Genomic DNA, 26,022 nt, shown 5'->3' on the forward strand with positions numbered 1-26,022 from the left:
TTAGTAAGACAAAGATTGCTTAAAATAATGATAGTCATGTTGGTTGGCTATGAATGAAGTCAAATATACTTGATAATTTGTTTTATATAGAGAGACGTGTGGCAGCCACACGAAAGCGTTATACTCATTCAATGATTCCTTTAAACGCAACCTCAAATCACACGTAACAACGACAGTCTATGAGAATGGTTTAGTCCCCCTAACAAACCAAATGATTAATTAAGTTCAAGATCATCTAAAGTCAAATTAAGACTTACGTTGTGTTGGGTTGAACATATAACCAACTTGTTTCTTTTTTTATCTAATCTGTCAATACATTTGTTTCTCTATGGAACATGGAGGGATAGGAGTTTTGGAGAAATTATAAGGTTGAATATTTAGCATCTATTAACGTGCAGGAGCTGTAGACAGTGTTGACCAATTTGATGGTGGCAGGCATTGGCATATGGTCGTAGTGAGCAGAGGATGCACGTTGGATGAAGGAGGGGCAAATCTACTTCTCTCCTTTAAACTCTGAGGATCGGATTAGTTCTTAGTTCTTAGGGCATAATTCAACCCTATTTCCAACTACTTTTTCTTTATTATCCACCGCCGTTTAATTACATCTAATACTTCTACAAATGTTTTTTTTTAATATTTACTAATTTAAATAAAAATAATTAAAAAACTAATTAATTGCAAGTATGTTAGCAACTAAATTCTCTTATTCTTACTGGAATCTCACCTTTCCACCTTTCATCATGAGAATTAAAGTACAGAAAAATATAATAAGACGACACTCTGAATCAGTAATGTTTGGAAATATTTTTTAAACACATAAATGTTACGTTCCATGTTTACATTCACAAGAAATAGTTTTAAATATGTGAAACAAACACATTCTTATATTTGATTATTAATAACAATAAAAATTAACTAGCGATTTCTTAGTCTTTTACTACAATTAAATGTTGGTTGAATTATTTATAATATATATTTTTTTTTATGTTTTTAAGCTTATTTCATTTAATTTTAAAAGATTTAAATAAATTTTTAATCTTGTAAAATAAAGTGTTCTTGTTTTAGTTCGTTTTTCAAAAAAAAAAAAATTTTCCCTGTAAATTTTGTTTGTTTCATTTTTATTTGTATCATCAAATTAACTGTTAAAGCTAATAGAAAACATTAAAAAAATTACAGGAATTAAAATAGCAAAGTGAGAAAATTAAAGGGACTAAAATAAAATATAAAAAAAAACAAAACAAAAGAAACTGAATTTAAAAGGACCAAAAAAAAAGAATAACTAAAGTTAAAGGAATTAAAATTAAAATAATTAAAATTAAGAGAATTAAAATAATCTTATTTTAAATGAATTAAATTTCTACTTAAAGTTAAATTTATAAAGTCTAAACTTTAATGTATTTATATAGAGTAAAAACCTTAAATCATAGTTATCATCTAAAATTTTAAACCTTAAACATATAAGACTTTATAGAAGTTCAATAAAATTGTAATCTCCTTCAAGCTATGAAGCAAATATAACCAATTGAGAGTAATAAAAATAAATTGTATAAATATGACAGAAATGTCAAAATATATGATAGTACACAAGCATGAAATAATAAAAAGGAATTTTTTTCTCAATGTAATCTACAAGAGATATATGTGTGATGTACAAATGATATATTAATGTAATTTTATTCATTTTCATCTATTTTCTTTATTATTTTATTCTTATGTGCTATGATTCACTTTGGTATTTCTACACCTTCTTTTTTTTTTTTAACTTATTTATTATATTTACTTCTTTTTTTTACATTGGTAAAGATGATTGCTTGTATCATTATATGAGTTTTATGAAATTGTGTTTAAATCTTACAAAAATATTTTGCTCGTCACTAATATCCATTGGTCATAGTTATTTTCTTTTTTACTTTCTATGAGGACATTTATTATATTAAGGTTTAAATTTTATAATTTTGACTTAAACAAATATTTAATCCTTATAAAATAAGGTTATTTTTTCTTTAATCATGTTAATCTTAGTTACTTTTATTTTAATCCTCTCAAGATTTTGTTGTTTTCATTTTGATCCTCCCAATTTGTTGTTGTTTTCATTTTGGTCATTTTAAATTTTAGTCCTTATATTTTTTTGGTTTTTCAATTTTAGACCCTATAATTTTATTTTTTTTACTTTTCTTTATTAGATTTAAAGGTGAATCTAACGATTAGGAAAAAAATAAAATTAGAAAATATATATATAGGGATGGAAATGAAAAAATATTAAAAAAAGATTAAAATCAAAACCTCATAATTTATATATATAGGGACTAAAAATTTGTTCAAACCATTCTAAAGTAATTAAAATTTTAATAGATTTATTTTTAATGAATAAGAAAAGAGAAATATTATTTGAACCTTATTATTAATGAATAAGAATATATATCTCTTTTCAAAAATATTATTGTTGAAAAAGGAAAGAGTTCATATATAAATATAAGAAAAAATAAAGAATTGTGGACATCACATAAATTAATAATTAAATTAATTTAGATTAAGAAAATCACCATCGAAGAAAATCTTTATCTTTTCTTAAACTCATAATTTTTCTTACTCAAAAGTTTCAAGATTAGAAGGATTTTAACAAATAAAGAAAAATAGGTAAGTTAAATTATACAACTTTATGTGTAGCTACTTTTCAGACTAAGAGATGTCATTTAAGAAAGAAAGTCTTGTCATTTCAACATCATGATACAACTTAATATTAGATTGATTAACAATTTGTTGTTACATAATTTAGGAAAATCAAGTAAATATCACAAAGCAAAAATGAAGAATAAAAAACAAAATGGAGGTAAAGGACGACATATTTTGAGTGTCACCTCATTGTATAATATTTATTGTCATATCTTAAGGAAAGGAGTAATGACATTAATTGAGCCTAGATATAATTTTATTGTCAATAAATCACATGCACATGGATTATTGTTATCCTTTTCCTGTCCTCCACTATTGATACCATGTTTTGGAATTATTAAGTTGTTAAAAGGTATAACCACCACAATAACCTTATTAGCTGCCATAACCTTTCCTGCAACTATCCCATCAAAAATTTGATCTGAATTTGAAGTAAAGGAAATACTTAAAGGACAAGAAAGTCAAGATTTGATGTTAGTGATGATGACAATGATGAAGTAGCAGCAAAAGGGTTGTTATTTATATAGGTGCCACTGAGGGAAACTAAAGTGAAAGGTCCATGAATAATGAAAGCAGGAGTTTGAGAATCAGGTTGGCGAAGAGTTACACATGAAATGGTTCCTGATGCACTTACAACTTTGAAACTAACTCGATAGCGATGAGCAAATTGGACCACTGTTTTAATTATATCTGATTTGTTAGGAACAATATTGATGTAAATTGGTCTTACACCATGCCCATTGGTTTGGTTAATCAGGATAGGCAGTATTGGTTTATTCCTAGAGCCTAATACTCTACCACGTGACTTCTTTAAAGGTTGTGATTTCTGGTGAGAGGAGGAACTAGTGATAGTATTAAAGTTGTTATCATTAGAGGAAGGATAGGAGACTAACGATAAGGAAATTACAGTACCTGATTCAACCATTGTTAAAGGTGAGAAAGATGTATGAAAGATTTAATTGATGAAACAACTTTATCAATAGTATGAGAGAAAGACAAAAATAAAGGAATGGAGAGAGAGATAAATAGATAGATAGAGAGAGGGGGGAGAGGGAGAGGGAGAGAGAAAGATAGAGAGAGAAAGTAAAAGATAAGGATTTGATTTGCTTTAAGGTTTTCTTCCTTTGATAATTTAAAAATATTTAAATAGAGAAGTTTTGTTTGCTATGAGAATTGAAGAGATAGAAAGGGTCCACAAGCAAGTTTAAGTCATAAGAGAAACAATGAGCTAAGTGCATGTCTTATTTTATAATAGTGGTTTCTAGAGAAATAAATATAGGTAATAACGGTTTGAAAGTTGTGATATCAAATAATCAATTGAAGAATGAATAGGTGTAGGATTTGGAGAATTAAGTTAAAATGCTTAAAAATTGCTAAAGGTGAGAAGGATGTGAGATTTTAAATGAAAGAAAGATATTAAAAGTGATATAGAAAGTGAAAGATGAAGACTTTGAGGAAAAAAATGATGAGAAAATGATTTTATTTTTATGTTTTCTTTGTAAGATATGTAGTTCACAATAGTGAAGGCAATTTTATACTCTAAGAGAATCAAGGAGATGTGTGGGTCCACAAGTAAAAGCAAAAAAAGAAAACAATATTCTAGTTCAGCCACATGTTTTATTTAAGGGTGGTGGTTTCTAGTTAATGGAAAATCTAATAACAGTATGAAAAATTATTTTTTTTTAAAGAAAACACATAATTTAGCTAAATTTTAAATTTGAGGGACCAAAAATAAATATTTTAAATTTAAGGGAATAAAACATATTCAAACCATTTAATATTTTAAGGTGTTATATTTTTCTTTGTGGAATTTAAATTTGTGTTTAGTCAAATGATATTAAATGTGTTTTTACGCTCTTAATTTTAACATTCTTTTTTTTATTATTTATAAATTACATTAAAGATTTTCACACAAGTTGCTAGGTGGCACTCTCTTAATTTTGATTTCTTAAAAAAAATTCTTTCATTTATACCTTCATTAATTTTTATTAACCTTTTCTTTTACTACAATTAAATGTTGGTTGACTCATTTCTAAATATCTGATTTTTTTATGTTCTTAAACTTATTTCATTAAATTTTAAACAATTAAAAATATACTACATTTATTTTAATGAATAAGAAAGGAGAAAATATTATTTAAAACTTATTTTTAACGAGTAAGAATAAATAATTTGATTTTTTTTCTTTTCAAGCACCTTTTTATTAAAAAAGGATAGAGTTTATAAATATAAGAAGAAAATAATAAGAATTATAGACATTACATAAATAAATGACGAAATTAATTTGAATTTAGAAAAAGGCAATAATCATTCTTTCATACTCTATTTCTTAAAAGTAACATGTATTAGTAATTTCTTTCTTTTCAAATTTGACCTTATGTTTTGCATTCAAGAAAGTAAAATGGACCTTCTGCTTGCATTTCTTAATCAACACACCAACACACATACATTGAACTACCATCACCTCACACAATATATATATATAATTCTTGCATTAATAAAATAAGTCTTTCACACACACAACAAGTAGGAGAGAAAAGGTGACTACTTTTACTATCACTACCATCTAAGAATTCAAAAAGATAATTTTAAATTGTGAAAAATTTTATTTCATTTTTTATATTTTTTCTATAAGTATTTATAGATAATTTTATCTAAACAAATTAAACATTAGGAATAGTTTTTAATTTAGTAGTTATTAACTTATTATTATATGTGATTTTTGTTGTTTTATTCCTTATAATTATGTAAATGTCATTTTAAAAAGTTCATCATGAAATAATTATTTTTTATATTTTATAGCGTGAATTTAATTTATTGTTTATCAAATTAAAAATAATCTTGAAAATTGTTTTAAAATATAATAAAATAAAATAATTCCAATCCAGTATAAAGTAAACCTTAAAAGATTAATTTAATTTAATATTACATTTGAATCGAACCAAAACAAATTACACTATTTAGATCTGAAAATACGCGCTACGAATATCCTAAATTTAAAAAGTAATTTTACTATGTCTTCACTAGTTGTATATAAAAACTGATAATTTTTAGAAAAATTTCAAATCCTACTGTTTTCTTCACACAAGGATCCTCTAGACCTCTGGCCTCTGTAGCATATATTTTTCTATCCAGCTCAAATCAAGTCCATACATTACATTCTTTCCATCTTAATTGTTATGTAGTGATTAATAGCTGAGATATTTTGCATGATATCGGAGAAAAAAATTTCAAAGGTCATTTTATGTTTAAAATATTGCACAACATTAAATTTAAACACCTCTTTTCTTCGTAAATTTAAATATTGATTCATCAATTATAATGGTTTGTGTTAGGTTAATCATATATTATCGATTTAGGTTGATGTAAGTAGCAAAATATTCTCATTGTTTAATCAAATGATCGAGTTTGAATCATGTTTCTTGCGTATACAGAAAAATCAAATAAAAAGGAAGTGTCTATCTATTTTATATTCTTCAAATATTTAAAAAATAATAATTCTCATGATAGAAAATACTCTTTGATAATGAATCAAAAGAATGTAATAAACTAATTACTTTATTTCATGAATTAATATTGTTTTATTATTAAAAATAATGATTAATAATTAATATATTTATTATCATTAATAATTATTTTTATTATAACATTCAATTATTTTATAGATATTATCAATTTTTAATTCAAAATAATTTATGAACCGTTGAATTATTCTCGTTTTATTAAGGTCAAATGAGAATTCTTTATATTTTTATTATAGTATGTTAGTTGGGAGAGAGAATATATACTAATTTAATAATTAATTATTAAATGGTTATGAGACTAACATAATTATGAAATATCTAATTTTATAACATAATTAAAATTTAGAAATTTAAACATTACAAAAAAAAAATATTTTAACTTATTGACTATATTATGAATCAAATAAGACGTTTACTCTTCTATATTATTTTAGTCCCACAAGTCATCAATAATATATTTAAAAGTGATAAATTAAGACGGTTATGTAATATTAACTGGATTTAATGTGATGTTTTTACTAACAGGAATATTAATAAATAGATTTTATACAATAATGTTTCTCTTTTCTATCTACTTATCAGTGAAACAAAAAATGATACTATCATTTTTCTCTTAAAATTAGGATAAGTCGTATGTTATTATTAATACCAACAATGATTTACATCGAGAAAAAAAATGCCACCATCTCTCTAACATTTTAAATGAAAAAAAATATCCACCACAAGAATTCTTTTCTTACGGTGGAAGGTTGACCAAAAAGAGAAGCAATGGCATGGCATGCAACATGTAGAAAATAATTTTTTTACATTGTGAGGAGAACATGTTTTATACACAAGAAACGTTGAATAAAATCCAATTTATAAACACTGTTGTAAATTTGCATATACATCAAATTGAAAATGTAAGAAAATATCAATATCAATGTTGTAAACTTAGGAGTAATAAAGAGGATGTGAATTCCTCTCACTAACATAATAATTAATAATTAATATTTATCAATAAAAAAATGTTGTAAACTTAACTTCTTCATATATCTCAATTGAGAATCTGCATTCTCTGTAACTCTGCCAGATATGATAGATACAAAATTTATGAATACTTGTAGTTCCTTCATAATTATTTTTGTTGAAGTTGACTTCTAGTTTAGAAAATTTCTTTAAAGTTTTTTTATAAAAAATAAAGAATTATTTTTTAATAAAAAAGTCTAAAAAACTCTTCAAGTTGTATACAAAGAGTATCATATAAGCATTTTAAACAGAATGCAACAAGAAACGGAGTCCATTGGCCACATCATATAGCATTAGTCCTATTCTAGCTCCAAACCAACTACCCATATGACTTCCAACAAGATAACCAAATCTGCCAAGCCTTTGTTCTCCAAAGAAACCTCCAGCATAAGTTCCAACCAAAGTACTACTTCCCTTGAAGAATCCCTCTGTGAAAGTTCCACCATAATACACAGCCTCAATAAAATCCCATCCTGAAGACATGATGGGACCCACAATGCGCTTGGCTTTGCGAGAAGCCAATTTTGCTGCCTTCTCACCTTCTTTCTTGGCATATTTTGCTGAAGCACTTTGTGACATTCCCTTACTCACAGCATCAACAAGAGCAGATTGCATTGCATCATTCCTTGCTCCTTCAACGTGAGCAGCCCTAAGATTGTAGAAGTAGAGCTTCACACTTTCCTTTACACTGAATGCTAAAGTTCCAGAAGTCATGTCAAAGCAATTTAGGAATGTAAACTTTCCACTCTGAGATGACCCCTTCTCCCCAACAACATGCCTGCCTTTTTCAGCTGAAAGGAAGACCAACAATGCTTGAGTAATAAACACTTTTAGCTGAAGAATTATGAGCAACAAGCTACCTTAGTAGTTAGTAATCATGTAAGAGAAAAATGAAACAAATAATGAGTTTTTTCGAATAATTTTTTTTCAAAAATAATTCTGAGAAAAATAAAATAAGTTTTTTCAATTCCCAAGTTAAAACTAATTTAAACTTAAGTTAAAAATATTTTTTTTGGAGAAGTTATACAAGAAGATTTCTACAAATTAGCTATTAGTTTATGAAAAAATTATTTTACTTTCAATTTCTTTCTATCTTTTTTTTCCTAGAAGTACTTTTGGATAAATTTATCCAAACATTCTCAATTCCACACAATTAAAGATGAAAAAACTGTACTTTTATGGAAGGAACAAGTTGCCATTTTAGGATCAGGCTGTTCTTAGTGAGGAATTTATTTTAAAGAGTAAAGTAAGTAATGGTGTTCACGAGAAAAATAACGATCGACATTACGTGTGCATGTATAACACATCGTGAATGAATGAGTTGAAATATTAATCATTAATCTTCTTATCAACAACTGATATTACTTGCTTTATCTTTACTACTTTAGAGGAGGCAATTTCAGCATATTAATGATCACAATAAAAACAAAATCATGCACAAACAAACTTATGCTAGAATCTATGCTAGAAAAAGACATATTTATGTCCTCAATCAGTTCGGAAGTTCAAGTAATATAATGTCAACTTTCCAAATTCAACACCGAGAAATATTTTAGGCAATGTAGCTTAGAAGGGAACAATCATGGTAATCCCACAATGATAACAAAACAGCGTATTTTCGGGCAGAGAACTGGTTCCTTACTTCACCTATCAATGCTTGAAAATAAATTTAGATAATGCTAAAAATAAAAAGAACATGATCATGCAAATTTTCAAATTCCCCAAAATTAACGTCATTAATTGAAAAGCCAAAACGTTCATGAAATTACAATACGAAGATAAGCAAGCAACAATTATTCACTGATGCAAGTAATTGGCATTTGAATCATAAAAAAGGATCCGAAATTTCTTTCGGGTGGTCTTTTTTCCTTATTCTCCACGCAACCAAACAGGGTTGAGAAGCAGGAGTTAAATCAGAACCCGAGTGTGTGAAACATAGGATCATGTGATGTCTGTTATATTTATGAATCACGTTAATGTCTATAATTAGATAACATTAATGCCAAATGGTACAGAAAAAGAAAAAAAAAAAAAAAAAAAAAAAAAAAAAAAAAAAAAGGAAATTCAATTGTAATCGCCTAAATAGAATACATTGAATAGGTAATGAAAGGTTAGGTACCTATGATGCTAAGAGCAATGATGACAGCGACAAAGGCTAGAAACTGAACCTTCTTCTGGAAATCCATGGCATGGCAGTAACGGTAAAACGGAATCTAACCAAATTATAAATAGATTTCTATAAAGTATAAACAATAATAAATTAAAAGAGGCCTTGAAGGCTTCGAAGGGAAGGAAGAATTTTAAGAACAGATTCTTGGTTTGAGGTTCAGGCAATCACCTATTGGAGAGAGAAGACATCTGTGAAAATTCACCACACAGATAATGGGCTGTCCAATGGGCCCAACAGGAGTGTTAAAAACGGGCTTGCTTTGGGCATGACGATTTCGAGCAACTTAAATTACAACCAACTCTCTTATGACTAATGATAAATTAAGGTTATATGCACTTCCTTATATTAATAATATATATTATACCTTTTTTAAAAATATTTTTTTTTAATTTCTCAATTTTGCAAACCTCTCTTGCCTCTTATGATCTTTTTTTTTTCTAAGTTCCGTTTTTACACACACCTTTCTCTCCTTTTATCTTAAAAGTTCAATTTTTTTTTTCAAACACTCCCCTCCCTTTCACATACATCCTCTTCCTTCATATTTTAAGATTTCAAAAGGGACTAAAATTTTATAATTATAATTTTTCTCCATAAATGTAGAATTTTCAGATTTACAACCTCACTCATTGATTCTTCTCATCCTCTTCACTAAGTCTCTTTAATTACCAACTCAAGTTTAATTTACCACTTGGCCACTCTGTAGAACTTACCAAGTTTAAAGGTAAAAAATAAATAATAAAAGGTACCTGCCGTTAACGTTGATATACGGTTACATTCATGCGTAACAGAAGAACACAAATTCATCTACACTCTTAATCGGGTTTCGATGCTATCTTTTTCTGAGTCACGATTTTGAAAATCAATTACAGAAGTTTATCCACTAATTCCTTCGGCAGATTTGGCAAGCCATCCACAAGTATTTTTGCATCGTTTATTCTCAGAAGATAAAAAAGATACACATCTCACGTACCTTTCGAACAATAATCGTTCTATATGTAAATAACGAATCTTAATGAACAGTAATCATGATCGGCTGCACCAAAGGTCATTGGGAAGCCAAATAAAATCAAACTTCTAAGCTTCATACTTCCATATTCATAATTCAATGTATGTATTCAATTATTTGTTACCGCAAAGGTACCATAGGCAGCCCAAATATGCTTCCTTTATATTCTGATAGACCTTGATGAGGAATGCCAGTAACAGAAACAGAAAGGACAGCTGACTTTGCCTCAGACGCTGAAAATGCACAAGCGTATACCCATTTCAGCACTAAATATGCAAGCTGAGAATTTAATTGATTTAAGCATCATCATCTTTATCCAGAGAAGCTGATAGATAGCTCAAGATGAAACCGTCTAGATCTCCCTCAAGGACAGAGTCAGGATCAGAAACCTCATAGTTAGTTCTAAGATCTTTCACCATACGGTAAGGCTGCATCATAGATAAAATAACAATAATTACTATTATAATTAATTAAAATGCTAAGGTCATCAAAGCCTGCCAGAAGTGGTGGGGGCATGTACAACTTCAAACTTACATGGAGAACATAACTTCGAATCTGATTGCCCCAAGTTATGTCAGTGAGAGATTGTGTATGCTGTGCATTCAACTGAGACTGGCGTGCCATCTCCAATTGGTCTAATCTTGACTGAAGCACAGCCATCGCTGAAGCCTTATTCAGATGTTGCGATCTGTTTTCAAAATAATAACCAAATTCAAAATCTAAGAACACGACACCATCAACACAATACATGAATATGTGCACATATTTCATATCATACCTTTCATTCTGACAAGTTGCAGTAACTCCTGTAGGAATATGAGTTATTCTTACAGCACTTTCAGTCGTGTTAACATGTTGGCCACCAGCACCACCAGCACGAAATCGTTCAATTCGAAGATCAGTTTCATTAATTTGTACATGAGTAGATCCCTCACCAAGGATTGGAATCACTGCCACGGCAGCGAATGAAGTGTGCCGGCGCTTACTACTGTCAAACGGTGATATGCGCACTAGCCTGTGCACTCCTATTTCTGCTTTGGCATATCCAAATGCAAACTCCCCATCTACTTTGATGGTGGCTCGCTGAAAAAACATAGATCCATATATTCAGAAACTAGTAGTTCTCTACAATAAAAAATATAACATATGGGAATAAGTGTCAAAGGAAAAAACTATGTTGAACACATGAACTAGAGGCTCCAAATGGAACCGGAATCTTAATGGTAATCTTGCTTGAACTTTAAATGCAATGCAAGTTAAGCAACTTAAAACTTCAAATCTGAAACAATAGTCACATTAGCAAGAGGAAGCCATGGGTCATGCAATCTTATATGGAGACTTGTGAGGAAAATTGCAAAATAGTTCAAAGTAACTCTTGAAGGATGGTATGAAGAAGAACCTTGATTCCTGCAATCTCACCAGGCATTTCATCGATTACAGTTACTTTATATCCACGTTGCTTTGCCCAGGACTTATACATCTGCATAACCATTGCAGCCCAGTCCATGCTCTCAGTACCCCCAGCTCCAGGTTGAACCTATATTAAATTATAAAACAGTAAGCTTCAACAGTAACACACATACAGAACCACAGTCGTTGTTCCCTGCTTTACTAACGCTGGACAAAGAAAAAAGAGAAGTTACCAGATATTCTAGTGCAGCATGCCAACATCATGCTCATAGTCCTAAATTGTTGGCTTGGGCATGAATAAGGATAAAAATACCAATGCAATAACAGAAACTTTTAAATATCTATGACAACAACCTCAATGTAACATGAACAAGAATCTTGCTCCCCAGAAAGCAATGCCTCTAGCTCTTTCTCTTTTGCATTCCTTCTCATGTTAAGCAACGCTTTCAATGATTCCTGAAAGGGGAAACACTCTATGCATGAATATATAAATAAGCATCTACTATTAAAAAATGATCCATCTAACTCTACAAATTTCAAAAGAGAAGAAACAACAGCAAAACACGATGTTGGCATTTAGGACCATGATACACATTTCCTCTAAATTAGATCTACTGTGTAATAGGTTGAGCCCTATCCATTATCTAACATTGCAATACGATGTTCAATAATACAGTATCTACTTAAATTTTATTTTTGTGACAATAAATTGACATATCCTCCTCACAGCTTAAACTTTTAGTTGTCTTAATCTCCACATTTTCACTCTACTTTGCACACCAAATCAAAGCATCACACTGTTTTGAAAGAAAAGGAAAAAAAGAAAAAGAAAAAAACAGATGAATACATGCCTAGGAGAAGATGAAGCGAGTCCCCACCGATTCCAAATCCGCATCATTCTCTTCGCGCGCAAGCTTTATCATGTCAATATGCTCAAGTAACTCTTGTTCCAATGCATTTACCACCTTCATTTTCCCTAGGAGCGAACCGTGCTCTCGGCTTATTTTACCCGCACGCACTGGATCATCCCAAAGGTCTTCCTTATTCACCTGAGCAGATAACATATCCAACCTCACCTTCAATTTCCTCCACTGCCACCACAACACAACACACATGGATCAAGTTCACTTGGAACTGTGAAAAACAAACAATCATACCAGAACAAGAAAAGAGTGGTGCAAATTTAGCATTATTAAAAAAAAAGACTCTTTTAAACTTGTATCTAAAGTACAACCGGTGCTAAGAACCACTTATTAACCAATAAACAAAGCATGGTTAATTAAGAGGAAGCAGAACATTTACCTGTAAGCGACGTTTGATCAAATGAATCGATTGAGCTACGGCGGCGGCGTGACTCTTCCAATCGCTGTCGTTTTCGTCGAGAATGGTCCAATTATGGGCCAGAATTCCTTGGACCGTGAGCCCATCGGAGGTTGAGGGTTCGGTGGCGGCGGCCTCAGAGGCCCAGAAGCGAAATTGAAGAGAGGCGTTAGAGTGGATGGCACTTGGGACCGAATTTGAAGCGAAGAAAGGAGTGGGATGGTGAGGAAGTGAGCAAAACGAGGTTGATGAAGCTAGAATGCGATGCGACTGGGACGAGTTTCCGAGGAGTTTGTGCAGAAACAGGGATAAGCCCTTAGTCCTGAGAGGTTTTCGTAGGAAAGAGGACATGGTTGTGATTGTGAGAGGGGAGAAAAGAAAAAGAACTCCACCTTCGGCTTCAGCTTCAGCTTCAGGGTTTATTTGAAGAGAAGATGCTTACCGCTAATGCTACACTACACCTGCACCAAGCAGGTTTAACTCTCCAACGGGCCTGGCCCGTTCAATACTGTTATAGTATTTAAGCAGTTACTTCATGTACCCATGGCTCGGTACAAGACTTCGCCCGTTTATGGCCCTGGCCCCACCTGAGAACCTCCAAATTTTAATGGGTTTAGTTTCTGAGATAAATACTTTTTTATTTCTATTCATCTCCTAAAATTTACCTCTAAAGTATTTATATATATACTTGTTAACTATGCAAGTTACAAGTTTCGTAGGCCAACTGTAAACTTTAACTCATATATCTACTCCTATATGTTCTTATCCATTTTTAAATCATGTAACATCATTAGTTGAAAATGCTTAAATTATCTTTCATTATGTAGTATATAACATCCATTATAGACATTTTTTAAGAATTTAATAGTTATGCACGGTTGGTATAAATTTTTTTTACACAATTAACCAATTAGAAATTATAGTTTATATAAATTTTAAGGTGATTATTACAAAAGTCAACAAACTTGTTACTTATGTGAATTGTGATTGAATAACAGTAAAAAATTACTTTACAGTGTAGTATATTACTATTAAATTCATTTAAGAATGCATATTTTCTATTTCAAAATGAGTGTTTTAGACATCTTTACTATTCCAAAATAGATGTTAGGAACACAAATAACATTTTAGATTCAATGTTCTATAATAGATATATCATCTTTTATTGAGTGTTTCAAAATATTATATCATTTTGGATTGAGTGTTTCATAATGACTTTTTTCAAATTGGATCAGATAATCTGAAATTGTAAAGCTTAAGTTCTTAAAGTTAGTTAATATTTATTACACCTCAACAAATAAATATCATAATCAAGTATCAATGACATCAAATTTTAATAGTGCATCAACTATCATTGTCCCTTTCTTCGACCTTGTTGATCACCTCTATCCTTAACCCTTTTATCCCTATTACGAACATAAACATCTATATCATTTGTGACATTATGTGTCAATACAAGTGTTTGCTCGGTATGGGTATATGTGTTTTGTGTCTAGATTCACCATCCTTATATCACTCATAGTCCCAAGTGTTGAGTAATCTTACAGCATATGACTTGTAAAGACAAATATTAACACATCAAAATAGTCTCAAATTTGACACTCTTGAAACTTAACACTGAATAATGGGTATGTTATTTGAACCTAATTTGAAATTAAAAAAAATAAATGGTTAGATTTTTTCTCTTTTCAAGCACCTTATTGTTGAAAAAGGAAAGATTTTATAAATACAACAAAAATAAATAAATAAACAAATAAATAAAAATTACATAAATTAACGATTAAATTAATTTGAATTAAGGAAAAGTATTAATCATTCTTACATACTCATTCCCTTAAAGGCAACATGTATTCATAACTTCTTTCTTTTTAATTTGTCCATGTTTTACATTCAAGGGAGTAAAACAGACCTTTTACTTGAACAAAATTGCACACCAACACACACATGTTGACACTGGCATCACCTCACACAACATAATTTTGCAATGAAATAAGTTGCATCTTCAATACACACAAAAAAAAAAAAAAAAGAGAAAGGGTGCCAACTTTTACCATACCACCATCTAAGAATTCAAAATGATAAATCTAAAAAAGCATTATGCTTTTAGAAATAACTAAATACAATTGATAGAAATAAATAACAAAAAAAACTGATAAACCACCATTGAAGAAGATTGTTCTATTTTCTTAAAATTGTAATCTTTCTTATTTATATAGGTTACCAAGAATGTGAGAATTCTTAAAAATGAAAAAAAAAATAAAGTAAGTTAAATTAGATAACTTTATGTGTAATTTCTCTACAAACTAAGAGATGTCATTAAAGAAAGAGAGTCATGTCATTTCAACATTGGGATACACCTTAATATTAGACTAATTAACAATTTATTGTTGCATAATTAAGAAAATTAAAGTAAATATCATAAAGTGGAAATGAAGAAGGAAAATCAAACATTTGGAGATCTTCACTATCATTAGTTATTAACACCTTAAGTGTCGCCCCAGTATATTTTATATTTATTGTCATATTTAATGGTAAGGGTAAAAACATCAATTGAACCTATATAATCTTTGATTACCACATGGATCACATGCACACAAGTTATCATTATCCATTTCCTCACCACCATCACTGATATCATTCTTCGTAATCTTACAGTTGTTGAAAAGGTAAAGCCACCACGATAACCTTGTTAGCTACCATAACCTTCCCTACAACTATCCCACTAAGCTTTGATCTAAATTTTAAGTAAAAGAAATTCAAAAAAGGCAACAAATCTTGAGATTGGATGATGATGAAGATGAAGTAGCATCAAAAGGGTTAATGTTTATGTAGGTACCTGTGAGGGAAACTAAAGTGAAAGGTCCATGAGCAATGAAAATAGGAGTTTGAGAACGAGGTTGGCAAAAAGTTACATAGAAAAGGTTCATGATGCACTTACAACAATGATGCTAACTTGATAGCGATGAGTGAATTGGACCATTGTTTTAATTAAATAAGAGTTGTTAGGAATATTGATGTAAATAGGTTTTAATCCATGATCGCTAGCTTGGTTAATCATGGTGGGTAGTATCAAATTGTTCTTTTAGCCTAAAGGCATATTAGGAATTCTAAATAAGATTGTACCTATAATTAATGTCCAAACTTATACCAACTTTGATGGATAATACCTTATTTGATTGGGTACGAGTAGGGTACATGTAATACCCGATTTAATAAATCGGGCATAGGGATGGAGATGAGTACATATTTACTCGTCTCATACATGCATTCATGCTCATATTTGCTTTAAACTTTATAAACTTTTTTTTTAATTTACTTGATTTATGTAATTATTGTTCTATTTTTAAATTTATGTTAAATGAAACTTAATTGATGTAATTTTGTAATTGTTACTCCATGTTAAAAAAATTATTTTTATATTTTTTGCCAGGAAAAATATTTGATTAATTTATGGCTGGTATGGAGTTGGCGAAGAGTTGCACAAAAAATGGTTCCCGATATGCTTACAACATTGAAGTGTATGTGTGTGTGTGTAAGAGTGTGTGTGTGAGAGAGAGAGAGAGAGAGAAAGAGGGAGAGGGAGAGAGAGAAAGAGGGAGAGGGAGAGATAGAAAGAAGAAAGAAATGAAGATAGACTAAAAAATAGGGACGTGATTTTGTTGAGATTTTTTTCCTATGATAGTCTAAAATTAAAATAGAGAAATTTTGTTTACTAGGAGAGTGGAGAGAGGTAAAAGGAGTCCACAAGTAAGTTTATGCCATAAAGGAATAAAGACCATGGACCAATTCCATGTCTTATTTTATGATAGCAGTACATAGGGAAAGGAATATGCAATAGTGGTATGAAAGTTATGGTCTTCAAAGGATCAAAAAAGGATGGTGTGGTGTAGTATCGAGGAATTAAGGTAAAAGATTTAACCACTTTTAAGGGCGAGAAAGATGTGTGCCATATTTGAGATGAACGAGAGATATTAAAAGTAGTAATGAAAGTGAAAAAAAGAAAAAATTGAGAGAAACAATGATAAGAAAGTGATTTTGTTTATATATATTTTTGTTGATATGTAGTTCACAATAATGAGAATAATTTTATTTACTAAGAGAATCAAGGAGATGAATAGGGCTTACACGTAAAATATAAATAAAAAAAAATTGATATAAGATTGTGAGTATATCATATTTTTTATTTGAGTGTGACAATTTCAAATTGATGGAATATCTGATACTGACATGAAAGATGTTTTTAGCAAAGGACGAAGAGAATAAAAAGGTATAGGTCGAGGGAATTAAGGTACTAGGTACAACTATTTTTAATGATGAAAAATATGTGCTTCAAATTTGATATGTACCAAGTATATTCAAAGTGATATAGAAAATGAAGGAGAAAGAAAAAGTCAAATTGTTTTGAAAGCAAATGAAGGGAATTCGTCGAGTCCACAGGAAAGGTTCAAGTCAAAATTGAAACAATATTGTGGGCTAACTTATGTATTAACTGAAGTTGGTGATTTCTAGCATATGGATGGATTCAAGTGAAAATAAACTAGTGTGTGTTGTCTTTAAAGACTATAAAATTGAATATTTTAAGGTTTTTTCCTTTGACAGAATATAAATTCGTGTTTAGTCAAATGATATTAATTATGTTTATACCTTTTATTTTTTTATAACATTCAACGTTTTATTGCTTTTAAATTATATTAAAGCTTTTCGCAAAAGTTGCAAGGTGACATTTTTTTTCTTCAAAATTTGTATTTCTTTAAAATTATTTCCATTAATAACTTCATTAACTCTTTGTTAATTTTTCTTTTAATAAAATTTAATGTTGGTTGACTTATTTATAAATATCTGATTTTTATGATTTTATACTTATTCAATTAAGTTTTTAAATATTAAAAATATACTACATTTATTTTTAATGAATACGAACAGAAAAATATTATTTGAGCTTTATTTTTAATGAATAAAAATAAATATATAATTTTTTTTCTCTTTCCCAACACCTTATTGTTGAAAAAAAATAATAAATTATAAATATATATAAGAAAAAAATAAAGAATTATGAGCATTACATAAATTAAAGATGAAATTAATTTGAATTAAGAAAAATCTAATAATCATTTTTTTTTATATTGTATTCCTTGAAAGCAACATGTACTTTTTAATTTCATTCCCTTTAATTTGTTCCTGTGTTTCTCATTCAAGTAAAATAGACCTTCTATTTGAATTTCTAAAACTACACATTAACGCACACACATTGGCACTTGCATCACCTCACACGCTGTATTTCTTAAATAAATAAATAAATAAAAAGTGTTGTACCTTCGACACACAACAAGAAAGAGAGAAAAGGTGAAAACTTTTACTATCACCACCATATAAGAATTTAAAAAGATAAATATAAAATATCACAAGCCTTCTGGAAATAATTATAATGATCCTTATCTTTTCTTAAACTCATAATCTCTTTTACGTTAAAGGTATCAATACTAAGAGAATTTTAGAAAATAAAGAAAAATGGATAAGTTAAATTAAACAACTTTATGCATAACTAAACTACAATCTAAAGAAATAGAGTTTTATCATTTCAACATCACGATACAACTTAATTTTAGACCAATTAACAATTTATTGTTTCATAATGAAGGAAAATTCAATAAATATAACAAGCAAAAATGAAGAAGGAAAATTAAAATAGAGGTAAACGAATGACACAATTGGGGATTTTTGCTTTTAGTAGTTATCAACACCTTAAGCATCACCCCCACTGTATCATATTTATTGTCATGTCTAAGGATAAGGGGTAAAAACATTAATTAAGCTTATATATAATTTAATTGCCATATGGATGACATTCACTCAAGTTATCATTATCCATTTCCTCACTGTCATCACTAATACCATTCTTGGGAATCTTAAAGTTGTTGAAAAGGTAAAATGACCACAGTAACCTTGTTAGCTGTCATAACCTTCCCTGCAACTATTCCAGCAAAGCTTTGATCTGAACTTGAAGTAAAAGAAATAGAAAAAGGGCCACGAAGGTTGAGATTGGATGATGACAAAGATGAAGTAGCAACCAAAGGGTTGTTGTTTATATAAGTACCACTGAGGGAAACTAAAGTGAAAGGTCCATGAGCAATGAAAGTAGGAATTTGAGAATGAGTTTGGTGAAGAGTCGCACAGGAAATGGTTCCTGATGCACTTACGACACTGAAGTTAACTTGATAGCGGCGAGCGAATTGGACCACTGTTTCAATCAAATCAGAGTTGTTCGGAATATTGATGTAAATAGGTTTTGGGCCATTCCCGTTGGCTTGGTTAATCATAGTGGGTAGTATCAGTTTGTTCTTGGAGCCTAGGGGCCTACCACGTGCCTTCTTCAAAGGTTGTGATTTTTGGTGAGAGGAGGAACCAATAATGGTATTAGAGTTGTTGTCATCGGAGGAAGGAGAAAAGGTAGATGATAGGGGAATTATAGTTCTTGGTTCAACCATTATTAAGTGAGAGAAGGATGTATGAGAGATTTAATCAATGGAAGAACTTTAAAAGAGATTGTGAAAGAAAGAAAGATAGAGAAATAGAGAGAGAGACATTGAGAGAGAAAAGAGTAAAAGATAAGGATGTGATTTTGCTTTGAGGTTTTCTTCTAGTGATAACCTTTAAATAGAGAAGATTTGTTTCCTATGAGAATTAAGGAGGTAATAAAGGTCCACAAGTAAGCTTATGTCATAGAGGAATAAAGACCATGGGCTAATTCCATGTCTTAATTTATTATAGCAATATGTAGAGAATAAAATAGGTAATAATTGTATGAAAGTTGTGATCTTTAAATAATAATAAAAAGGATGAGGTGGTGTAACATTAGGGAATTATGGTAAAAGGCTCAACCACTATTAAGGGTGAGAAAGATGTGTGTGGTTTGAGATGAACAGATGATATTAAAAGTGGTAAAGAAAATGGAAGACAAAAAAATAAAAAAAATAAAAAAAACAACGATGAGAAAGTGGTTTTATTTGTATGTTTTCTTTGTAAGATTTGTAGTTCGTAGCGATGAGAGTTATTTTCTAAACTAAGAGAATAAAAAAGATGAATGAGGTCACAAGTAAAGTAAAAGTTGATACAAAATTGTGGGTCAGCCGCATGTTTTATTTGAGTGTGGTGGTTTCAAGTTAATGAAAAAATTAATGGTGATATGAAAGATGTTTTTATCAGAGAATGAAGAGGAGAAAAAGCTTTAGGTTAGAAAAAATAAGGTACTAAGCACAATTATTTGTAATGATGATAAATATATGTTTAAAATTTGAGATGGGCTATGTACATTTAAAGCTATATAGATAGTGGCGGGGAAATAAAAAGTCAAATAATAATAGAAAGTAAATAAAAAATAAGCCATTTTTCATGGATTTTTAGGATAACTTATTGTATCAAATAGAATAACATTACAAGAAATATTACATATAATAATATACAAAATGTACTATAAATATAATATATGTAGGCATAAATTTATTTGATATATACCTATACACAATTTTAATGTTAATTTTAAATAAAATTTTACAATATATTCAGCGTGTCAATATAGTTTATATCTACATTTTTTTAATCACATATCAACATATATTATATTTATAGTATAAGTAAAAATAATTTTTAATAATAAGTATTTAATAACATGTGTCATTATATGATAATTTTTATAAAATATAATTTTTTTTTCAAAGCAAATTATGAAAATTCATGGGTCCACATGCTTAAAGTCTAAATTAAAACAAGATTGTGAACCAACTTATTTATTATTTAAAGGTTATGATTTCTAGAAGATGCCTATGACCTTTTGGTAAAGTTTAAGTAAAGAGAAAATAAATTATATTATATATTTTTTAAAATACTTTAAAATTGAATATTTCTAGATGTTTTGCTTTAACAGAATTTAAATTCGTAGTTAGTCAATTGATATTAAATATGTTTTTACCTTTTTTTATTCATAACATTCAATGTTTTATTATTTATAAATTGTATTAAAAAAGTTGCTAGGTGTCATTTTCATTTATAACTTCATTAATTTTTGTTAACTTTTCTTTTACTACAATTAAATGTTGGTTGACCTATTTGTAAATATCTCATTTTATGATTTTAAACTTATTCCTTTAAGTTTAAAAATAATTTAAAAAAATACTAAATTTATTTTTAATGGATAAGAAATGATAAATACTATCTGAACCTTAATTTTCAATGAATAAGAATAAATAGTTAGTCTCTCTCTCTTTTTCCTATCTTTTCAAATACTTTACTATTGAAAAATGAAAGAGTTTGTAAATATAAGAAAAATAATAATTATAGGCATTACATCAATTAATGATGAAATTAGTTTGAATTAAGAAAATTGTAATAGTCATTCTTCCTTACTCTTTTCCTTAAAAGCAGCTTGTACTACAATTTCTTTCTCTTTGATTTTTCCATGTGTTTCTCATTCAAGAAAGTTAAATAGACCTTCTATTTGGAATTCCAAAAATTGCATCACGCACATCGGCAGTGACATCACCTCACACACATGATTCTTGCAATAAAATAAGTTGCACCATCCGCACACACAAAACAAGAGTGAAAGGACAACAACTTTTACCTTAGGCACCATTTAAGGATTCAAAAAGATTTATGTAAAAAAAAAAATCATGCTTAAAAATAACTAAAATACATTCCATAAAATTAAATAACAAAAGTAACTGATAAACTCTCATTACACAGTATCTTTGTCTTTTCATAAACTCAAAATCTTTCTTACTTTTTATGAACATAATTAGGCAAAATAAAATATATAAATTTATGTATAATTATTCTATGAATTAAAAAAAGTCATTAAAGAAATAAATTCTTACCATTTGAATATCTTGATACAACTTAATATTTGACTAATTAATTATTTCTTGTTACATAATTTAGGAAAATCAAGTAAATATCACAATGAAAAAAATAAAGAAGAAAAATCAAAGTGGAGGTAAAGGATGACACATTTGGAGATCTTCACTTTTTAGTAATTATCATCACTTTATGTATTGACCCATTGTATTATAATTATTGTCATATCTTAGGGTAACCAGTAACAATATTATTTGGACCTAGATATGCTTTGATTGTTACATGGATCACATGCACTTGAGTTACGTTGTCCTTTCTCTCATCACCATCATTGATACCATGCTTAAGAATCTTGAAGTTGTTGAAAGGTATAACCACTATCATAACCTTATTAGTTTCCATAAAATTTTCCTACAACTATCCTAGCAAAACTTTGATTTGAATTTGAAAAAAAAAAATATTAAAAGGATAACAAAGGTTCGTTTTTTATGACGATGATGATGACAAAGATGAAGTAACAACAAAAGATTGTTATTTATATAAGTTCCAACGAGGGAAACTAAAGTGAAAGGTCTATGAACAATGAAAGTAGGAGTTTGAGAAAGTGGTTGGTAAAGAGTCACACAAGAAGTGGTTCATAGCGTGCTTACAACATTGAAGCTAACTCATCAACGACGAACGAACTGGATCATTGTCTCAATCAAGCAAGAGTTGTTAGAAACTTTGATCAAAATAGGTTTTATGTCATGCTCATTGTCTTGGCTAATCATGGGAGATAACAATGGTTTGTTCTTTGAGCCTAGATGCCTACCACATGACCTCTTTAAAGGTTGCAGTTTCTAATGAGAAGAGGAACCAATAGAAGTATTAAAGTTGTTATCATAAAAGGAAGGAGAAGAGGTTGAGGATAGGAGAATTACAGTCTCCTGTTCAACCTTTGTTAAGCTTCTTTTTTGACATTTAAAATAGGCTAAAAACCTATTTTAGTCTCTTATAATAATTGTTTGTTTCAATTTAGTCCCACTTTTATTTTTGGTCTCAATTTGGTCCCTAATAAATTAATTGGTTGCAATGTCGGACTTTCGTCCAAATTATTTAAACGGAGTTAACTGTTGACCACGTGGATGCCACGTAGATGCATAGGTGGATGCCACCTGACATCCACGTGGATGCCAAATTTCTTGAATACACCTGGAACCAGAACGGTCTGTTCTGAAACCAGAATAGCCCGTTCTGGTTTCACTCTTAGTGTGTTAATTTTTCACTTGGAACGGGCCGTTCCAGATGCACAATTAACACACCAAAAGTGCAACCAGAACGACCCGTTCTGGTTCCAGGTGCCAAACACAAATGACCGATATTATAATTCACGTTGTGAATCGTGGAAGGAAAAAGACCCAAGGTATAAAGCATTTCAAACACTGGATTTGGTAATATTGTCAATGAAAATTGATAACTTTAATTGCTAAACAGTTGGGCTATACAATGTATCATTAAGGACAATGTAGTGCATCACTAAGGACAATGGTAACAGATTTTATTTCATTGTTAGTCAAACTGGAGTGAACCACTTACTACCAAATTGACACTATACAGTAAAGAATGAAATGACATGATATTTTTCCTTGAAGTCATTAACGATGTACCCCAACAACAACAACCTATTCTTGAGGAGGTACAACCTGAAGTAAAGGAAGAGAATACACAGGACTAACATTTCACCACACAACCACATGTACAGGTAGATAATGTTGATATTCTATTGTCATTCAGTGTTATATGGTGGATAAGATATATTATTGGCACCTTCAACGTTATCTAGATGATTTTTCTTCTCAGTAATTTTTTTGAACTTTTTTAGTATATGTTATGTTCTGAATTTTTATTTTAAGTCTCTAAACCATATTTTTGTTTTTGAATTTATTATATGTTATGAATTTTTATTTTCAATTTTTGAATTACATTGCGGCATTTTGGTCAACGCAGACATGAAGTTGGCGTTCTAGAACGGACCGTTCTGAAACCAGAACGGCCTGTTCTGGTTTCAGAACGGACTGTTTTGTTGTACTCGTGGTGTGTTAATTTTGCACTGGAACGGCCCGTTCTAGATGCAAAATTAACACACCAAAAGTGCACCCAGAATGGCCCGTTCTAGATTCAGAACGGGCCGTTCTGGATTCAGAACGGGCCGTTCTGGATTCAGAACGGGCCGTTCTGGTTCCAGGTGTATTCAATAAATTTGACATCCACGTGGCATCCACCTATGCATCTACGTGGCATCCACCTATGCATCTACGTGGCATCCACGTGGCCAATAGTTAACTCCGTTTAAATAATTTGGACGAAAGTCTTACATTGCAACCAATTAATTTATTAGGGACCAAATTGAGACAAAAAATAAAAGTGGGGACTAAATTGAAATAAATAATTATTATAAAGGACCAAAATAGATTTTTAACCTTTAAAATATAACTAGTCTTAATTCATAACAATTTAAAAAAGTTAGGAAGAAGGCGTAACAAAGTTTTAATGGGTGAATTTGCAACATGATCATTATAAATGTTTTAAACAATCAATTCAACTAGTGAATTTATTTATCTACCTAGAGTTGATTTGTAGTTTCCAATAACAATTTTCCCTTTTGTGTTGGGAGGGAGGTGAGCATATTTTGTTTGGTTGACTTTCTCTCAACAAAACAAGTTCCTAGTTGTTCTTATGTTAAGGAAAGAAATGTAACAAAAAAAATATCATTGGTCCATATTAAAAAATAAAGAAAGAAAATAATAAACATAATAATACTTTCACATGATAGTATTAAAAGTGAAAATAAGTTATAAATTATTAAGGGTATGCAAATCTTTTCTCTTTGTTCTCTCAACAAAACATGTACCCTAATTGTTTTTGTGTTAAGGAAAGAAATGTAACCAAAAAAATATCACCGGTCCATATAAAGAAATAAAGAACGAAAATAATAAACATAATAATACTTTCATATGTTAGTATTAAATGTGAAAATAAGCTATAGTTTGTTAAAGGTATGCAATCTTGCCTCTTAGAGATTTGGACAAACCTATTTATTAAAAAGTCGAGCTTGAACTTTTTAAAAAGCCCTTTTAATTAAAAATATTAAGTTTTAGACTTTAAAAAAAAATCTATTAGACCCTGCAAGCCGATTTTCTATAAATATAAAATAATATTATATTATATATTTAATTTATAATTAATATTTTTAATATATTAATATTATATTTAATACTTAAATCTAGGTATTATATAAAAAAAGGCCACGGCAACAGATTTTGAAAGTAGGTCAAACTTTAAAATAAGTTATATATAACATTTAAAAAAAAGTTATAACAAATAAACAGTCTAGATTTGAACTTAATAATTTTATTGTAGGATAAATTCAAATCCATCAAAGTTTGATTTGACATATTTTTACGTAATTAGTATATTTTTGATTTATTTATATCATAGATTGCAATCGAAAATTATTAAAAAAAAAATTGACAACAAGAAAACTTTTAAATTTAGGTCGATTTATTTCTCACAGTATTATTAAATATAGAATCCAGCAATAAAATATATCCAATATAAAATGTATTAAAAATCATACTCATTATGATTTCTAATTGATTGCTAGTATACTGCTTTTTTCACCGGCAGTGTATTAAAAATTAAAATTAAAAAATAATTTTTTTAAGTTCCTATTTATTAACCATTAAGTTTTGATTATTTTTTTAAATTTCCCAAATATATTTTTAAGACCAGATCTAGAAATTGCAATTTTACGCTAATACTATATAATAAACCATGCAGTAGAAGAGTTGCATTATATTTGCTTTTTTCTAAAATAATGCTTTATAATTAGAAAAGAAAAGAAAATATATATGCATCATTGCCGTGTTAGCACAAAACACGTACTTGACAAATAATTAAACAAGTGAGCATTATTTTTATTTATTTATTGTCTAACAGTGTTTGTTGTTGACAACATTGGAAACCATTTGATTAAAAGATTACTAATTGGGAAAATTAATTGGACGAAACTTGTAAAAAGG

The 26,022-nt window shown here is 29.3% G+C and overlaps 4 protein-coding genes across 4 annotated transcripts; all 4 read right to left on the minus strand.

Moving 5' to 3' along the window:
* Positions 1-3,118: 3,118 nt before the first annotated feature.
* LOC145958790 (AT-hook motif nuclear-localized protein 17-like) lies at positions 3,119-3,598 on the minus strand. The gene has a single exon (XM_083076333.1). The coding sequence runs from the start codon at positions 3,596-3,598 to the stop codon at positions 3,119-3,121; it is 480 nt and encodes a 159-aa protein (XP_082932459.1).
* Positions 3,599-7,143: 3,545 nt separating this feature from the next.
* Positions 7,144-9,988, minus strand: LOC109796442 (uncharacterized). Its single transcript, XM_020356118.3, has 2 exons — positions 9,325-9,988; positions 7,144-7,996 (listed from the first exon to the last, which is right to left on the minus strand). The coding sequence occupies exons 1-2, from the start codon at positions 9,389-9,391 to the stop codon at positions 7,449-7,451; spliced, it is 615 nt and encodes a 204-aa protein (XP_020211707.2). The 5' UTR covers positions 9,392-9,988; the 3' UTR covers positions 7,144-7,448.
* A 192-nt stretch (positions 9,989-10,180) lies between these two features.
* On the minus strand, positions 10,181-13,652 carry LOC109797020 (Peptide chain release factor 2). The gene is made up of 7 exons (XM_020356901.3): positions 13,094-13,652; positions 12,670-12,882; positions 12,146-12,247; positions 11,781-11,918; positions 11,160-11,464; positions 10,916-11,069; positions 10,181-10,809 (listed from the first exon to the last, which is right to left on the minus strand). The coding sequence occupies exons 1-7, from the start codon at positions 13,460-13,462 to the stop codon at positions 10,678-10,680; spliced, it is 1,413 nt and encodes a 470-aa protein (XP_020212490.1). The 5' UTR covers positions 13,463-13,652; the 3' UTR covers positions 10,181-10,677.
* Positions 13,653-19,017: 5,365 nt separating this feature from the next.
* On the minus strand, positions 19,018-19,596 carry LOC109795680 (AT-hook motif nuclear-localized protein 17). The gene has a single exon (XM_020355170.3). The coding sequence runs from the start codon at positions 19,594-19,596 to the stop codon at positions 19,018-19,020; it is 579 nt and encodes a 192-aa protein (XP_020210759.2).
* Positions 19,597-26,022: the final 6,426 nt, after the last annotated feature.

The sequence above is a fragment of the Cajanus cajan genome, chromosome 6, assembly GCF_000230855.2.
Source record: "Cajanus cajan strain Asha chromosome 6, NIPB_CcT2T_4, whole genome shotgun sequence".
Lineage (NCBI taxonomy): Eukaryota > Viridiplantae > Streptophyta > Magnoliopsida > Fabales > Fabaceae > Cajanus > Cajanus cajan.

Bases quoted from the DNA above. Each gene is read 5' to 3' on its own strand.
- LOC109797020 (XM_020356901.3), bottom strand. From the start codon at position 13,462: ATGTCCTCTTTCCTACGAAAACCTCTCAGGACTAAGGGCTTATCCCTG. The intron at 11,070-11,159 runs GTATGATATGAA...TTTTGAAAACAG, and splicing joins GCAACTTGTCAGAATGAAAG to ATCGCAACATCTGAATAAGG. The intron at 10,810-10,915 runs GTAAGTTTGAAG...TCTATGATGCAG, and splicing joins TTCGAAGTTATGTTCTCCAT to CCTTACCGTATGGTGAAAGA.
- LOC145958790 (XM_083076333.1), bottom strand. From the start codon at position 3,598: ATGGTTGAATCAGGTACTGTAATTTCCTTATCGTTAGTCTCCTATCCT.
- LOC109795680 (XM_020355170.3), bottom strand. From the start codon at position 19,596: ATGGTTGAACCAAGAACTATAATTCCCCTATCATCTACCTTTTCTCCT.
- LOC109796442 (XM_020356118.3), bottom strand. From the start codon at position 9,391: ATGGATTTCCAGAAGAAGGTTCAGTTTCTAGCCTTTGTCGCTGTCATC. The intron at 7,997-9,324 runs GTACCTAACCTT...TCTTCCTTTCAG, and splicing joins CATTGCTCTTAGCATCATAG to CTGAAAAAGGCAGGCATGTT.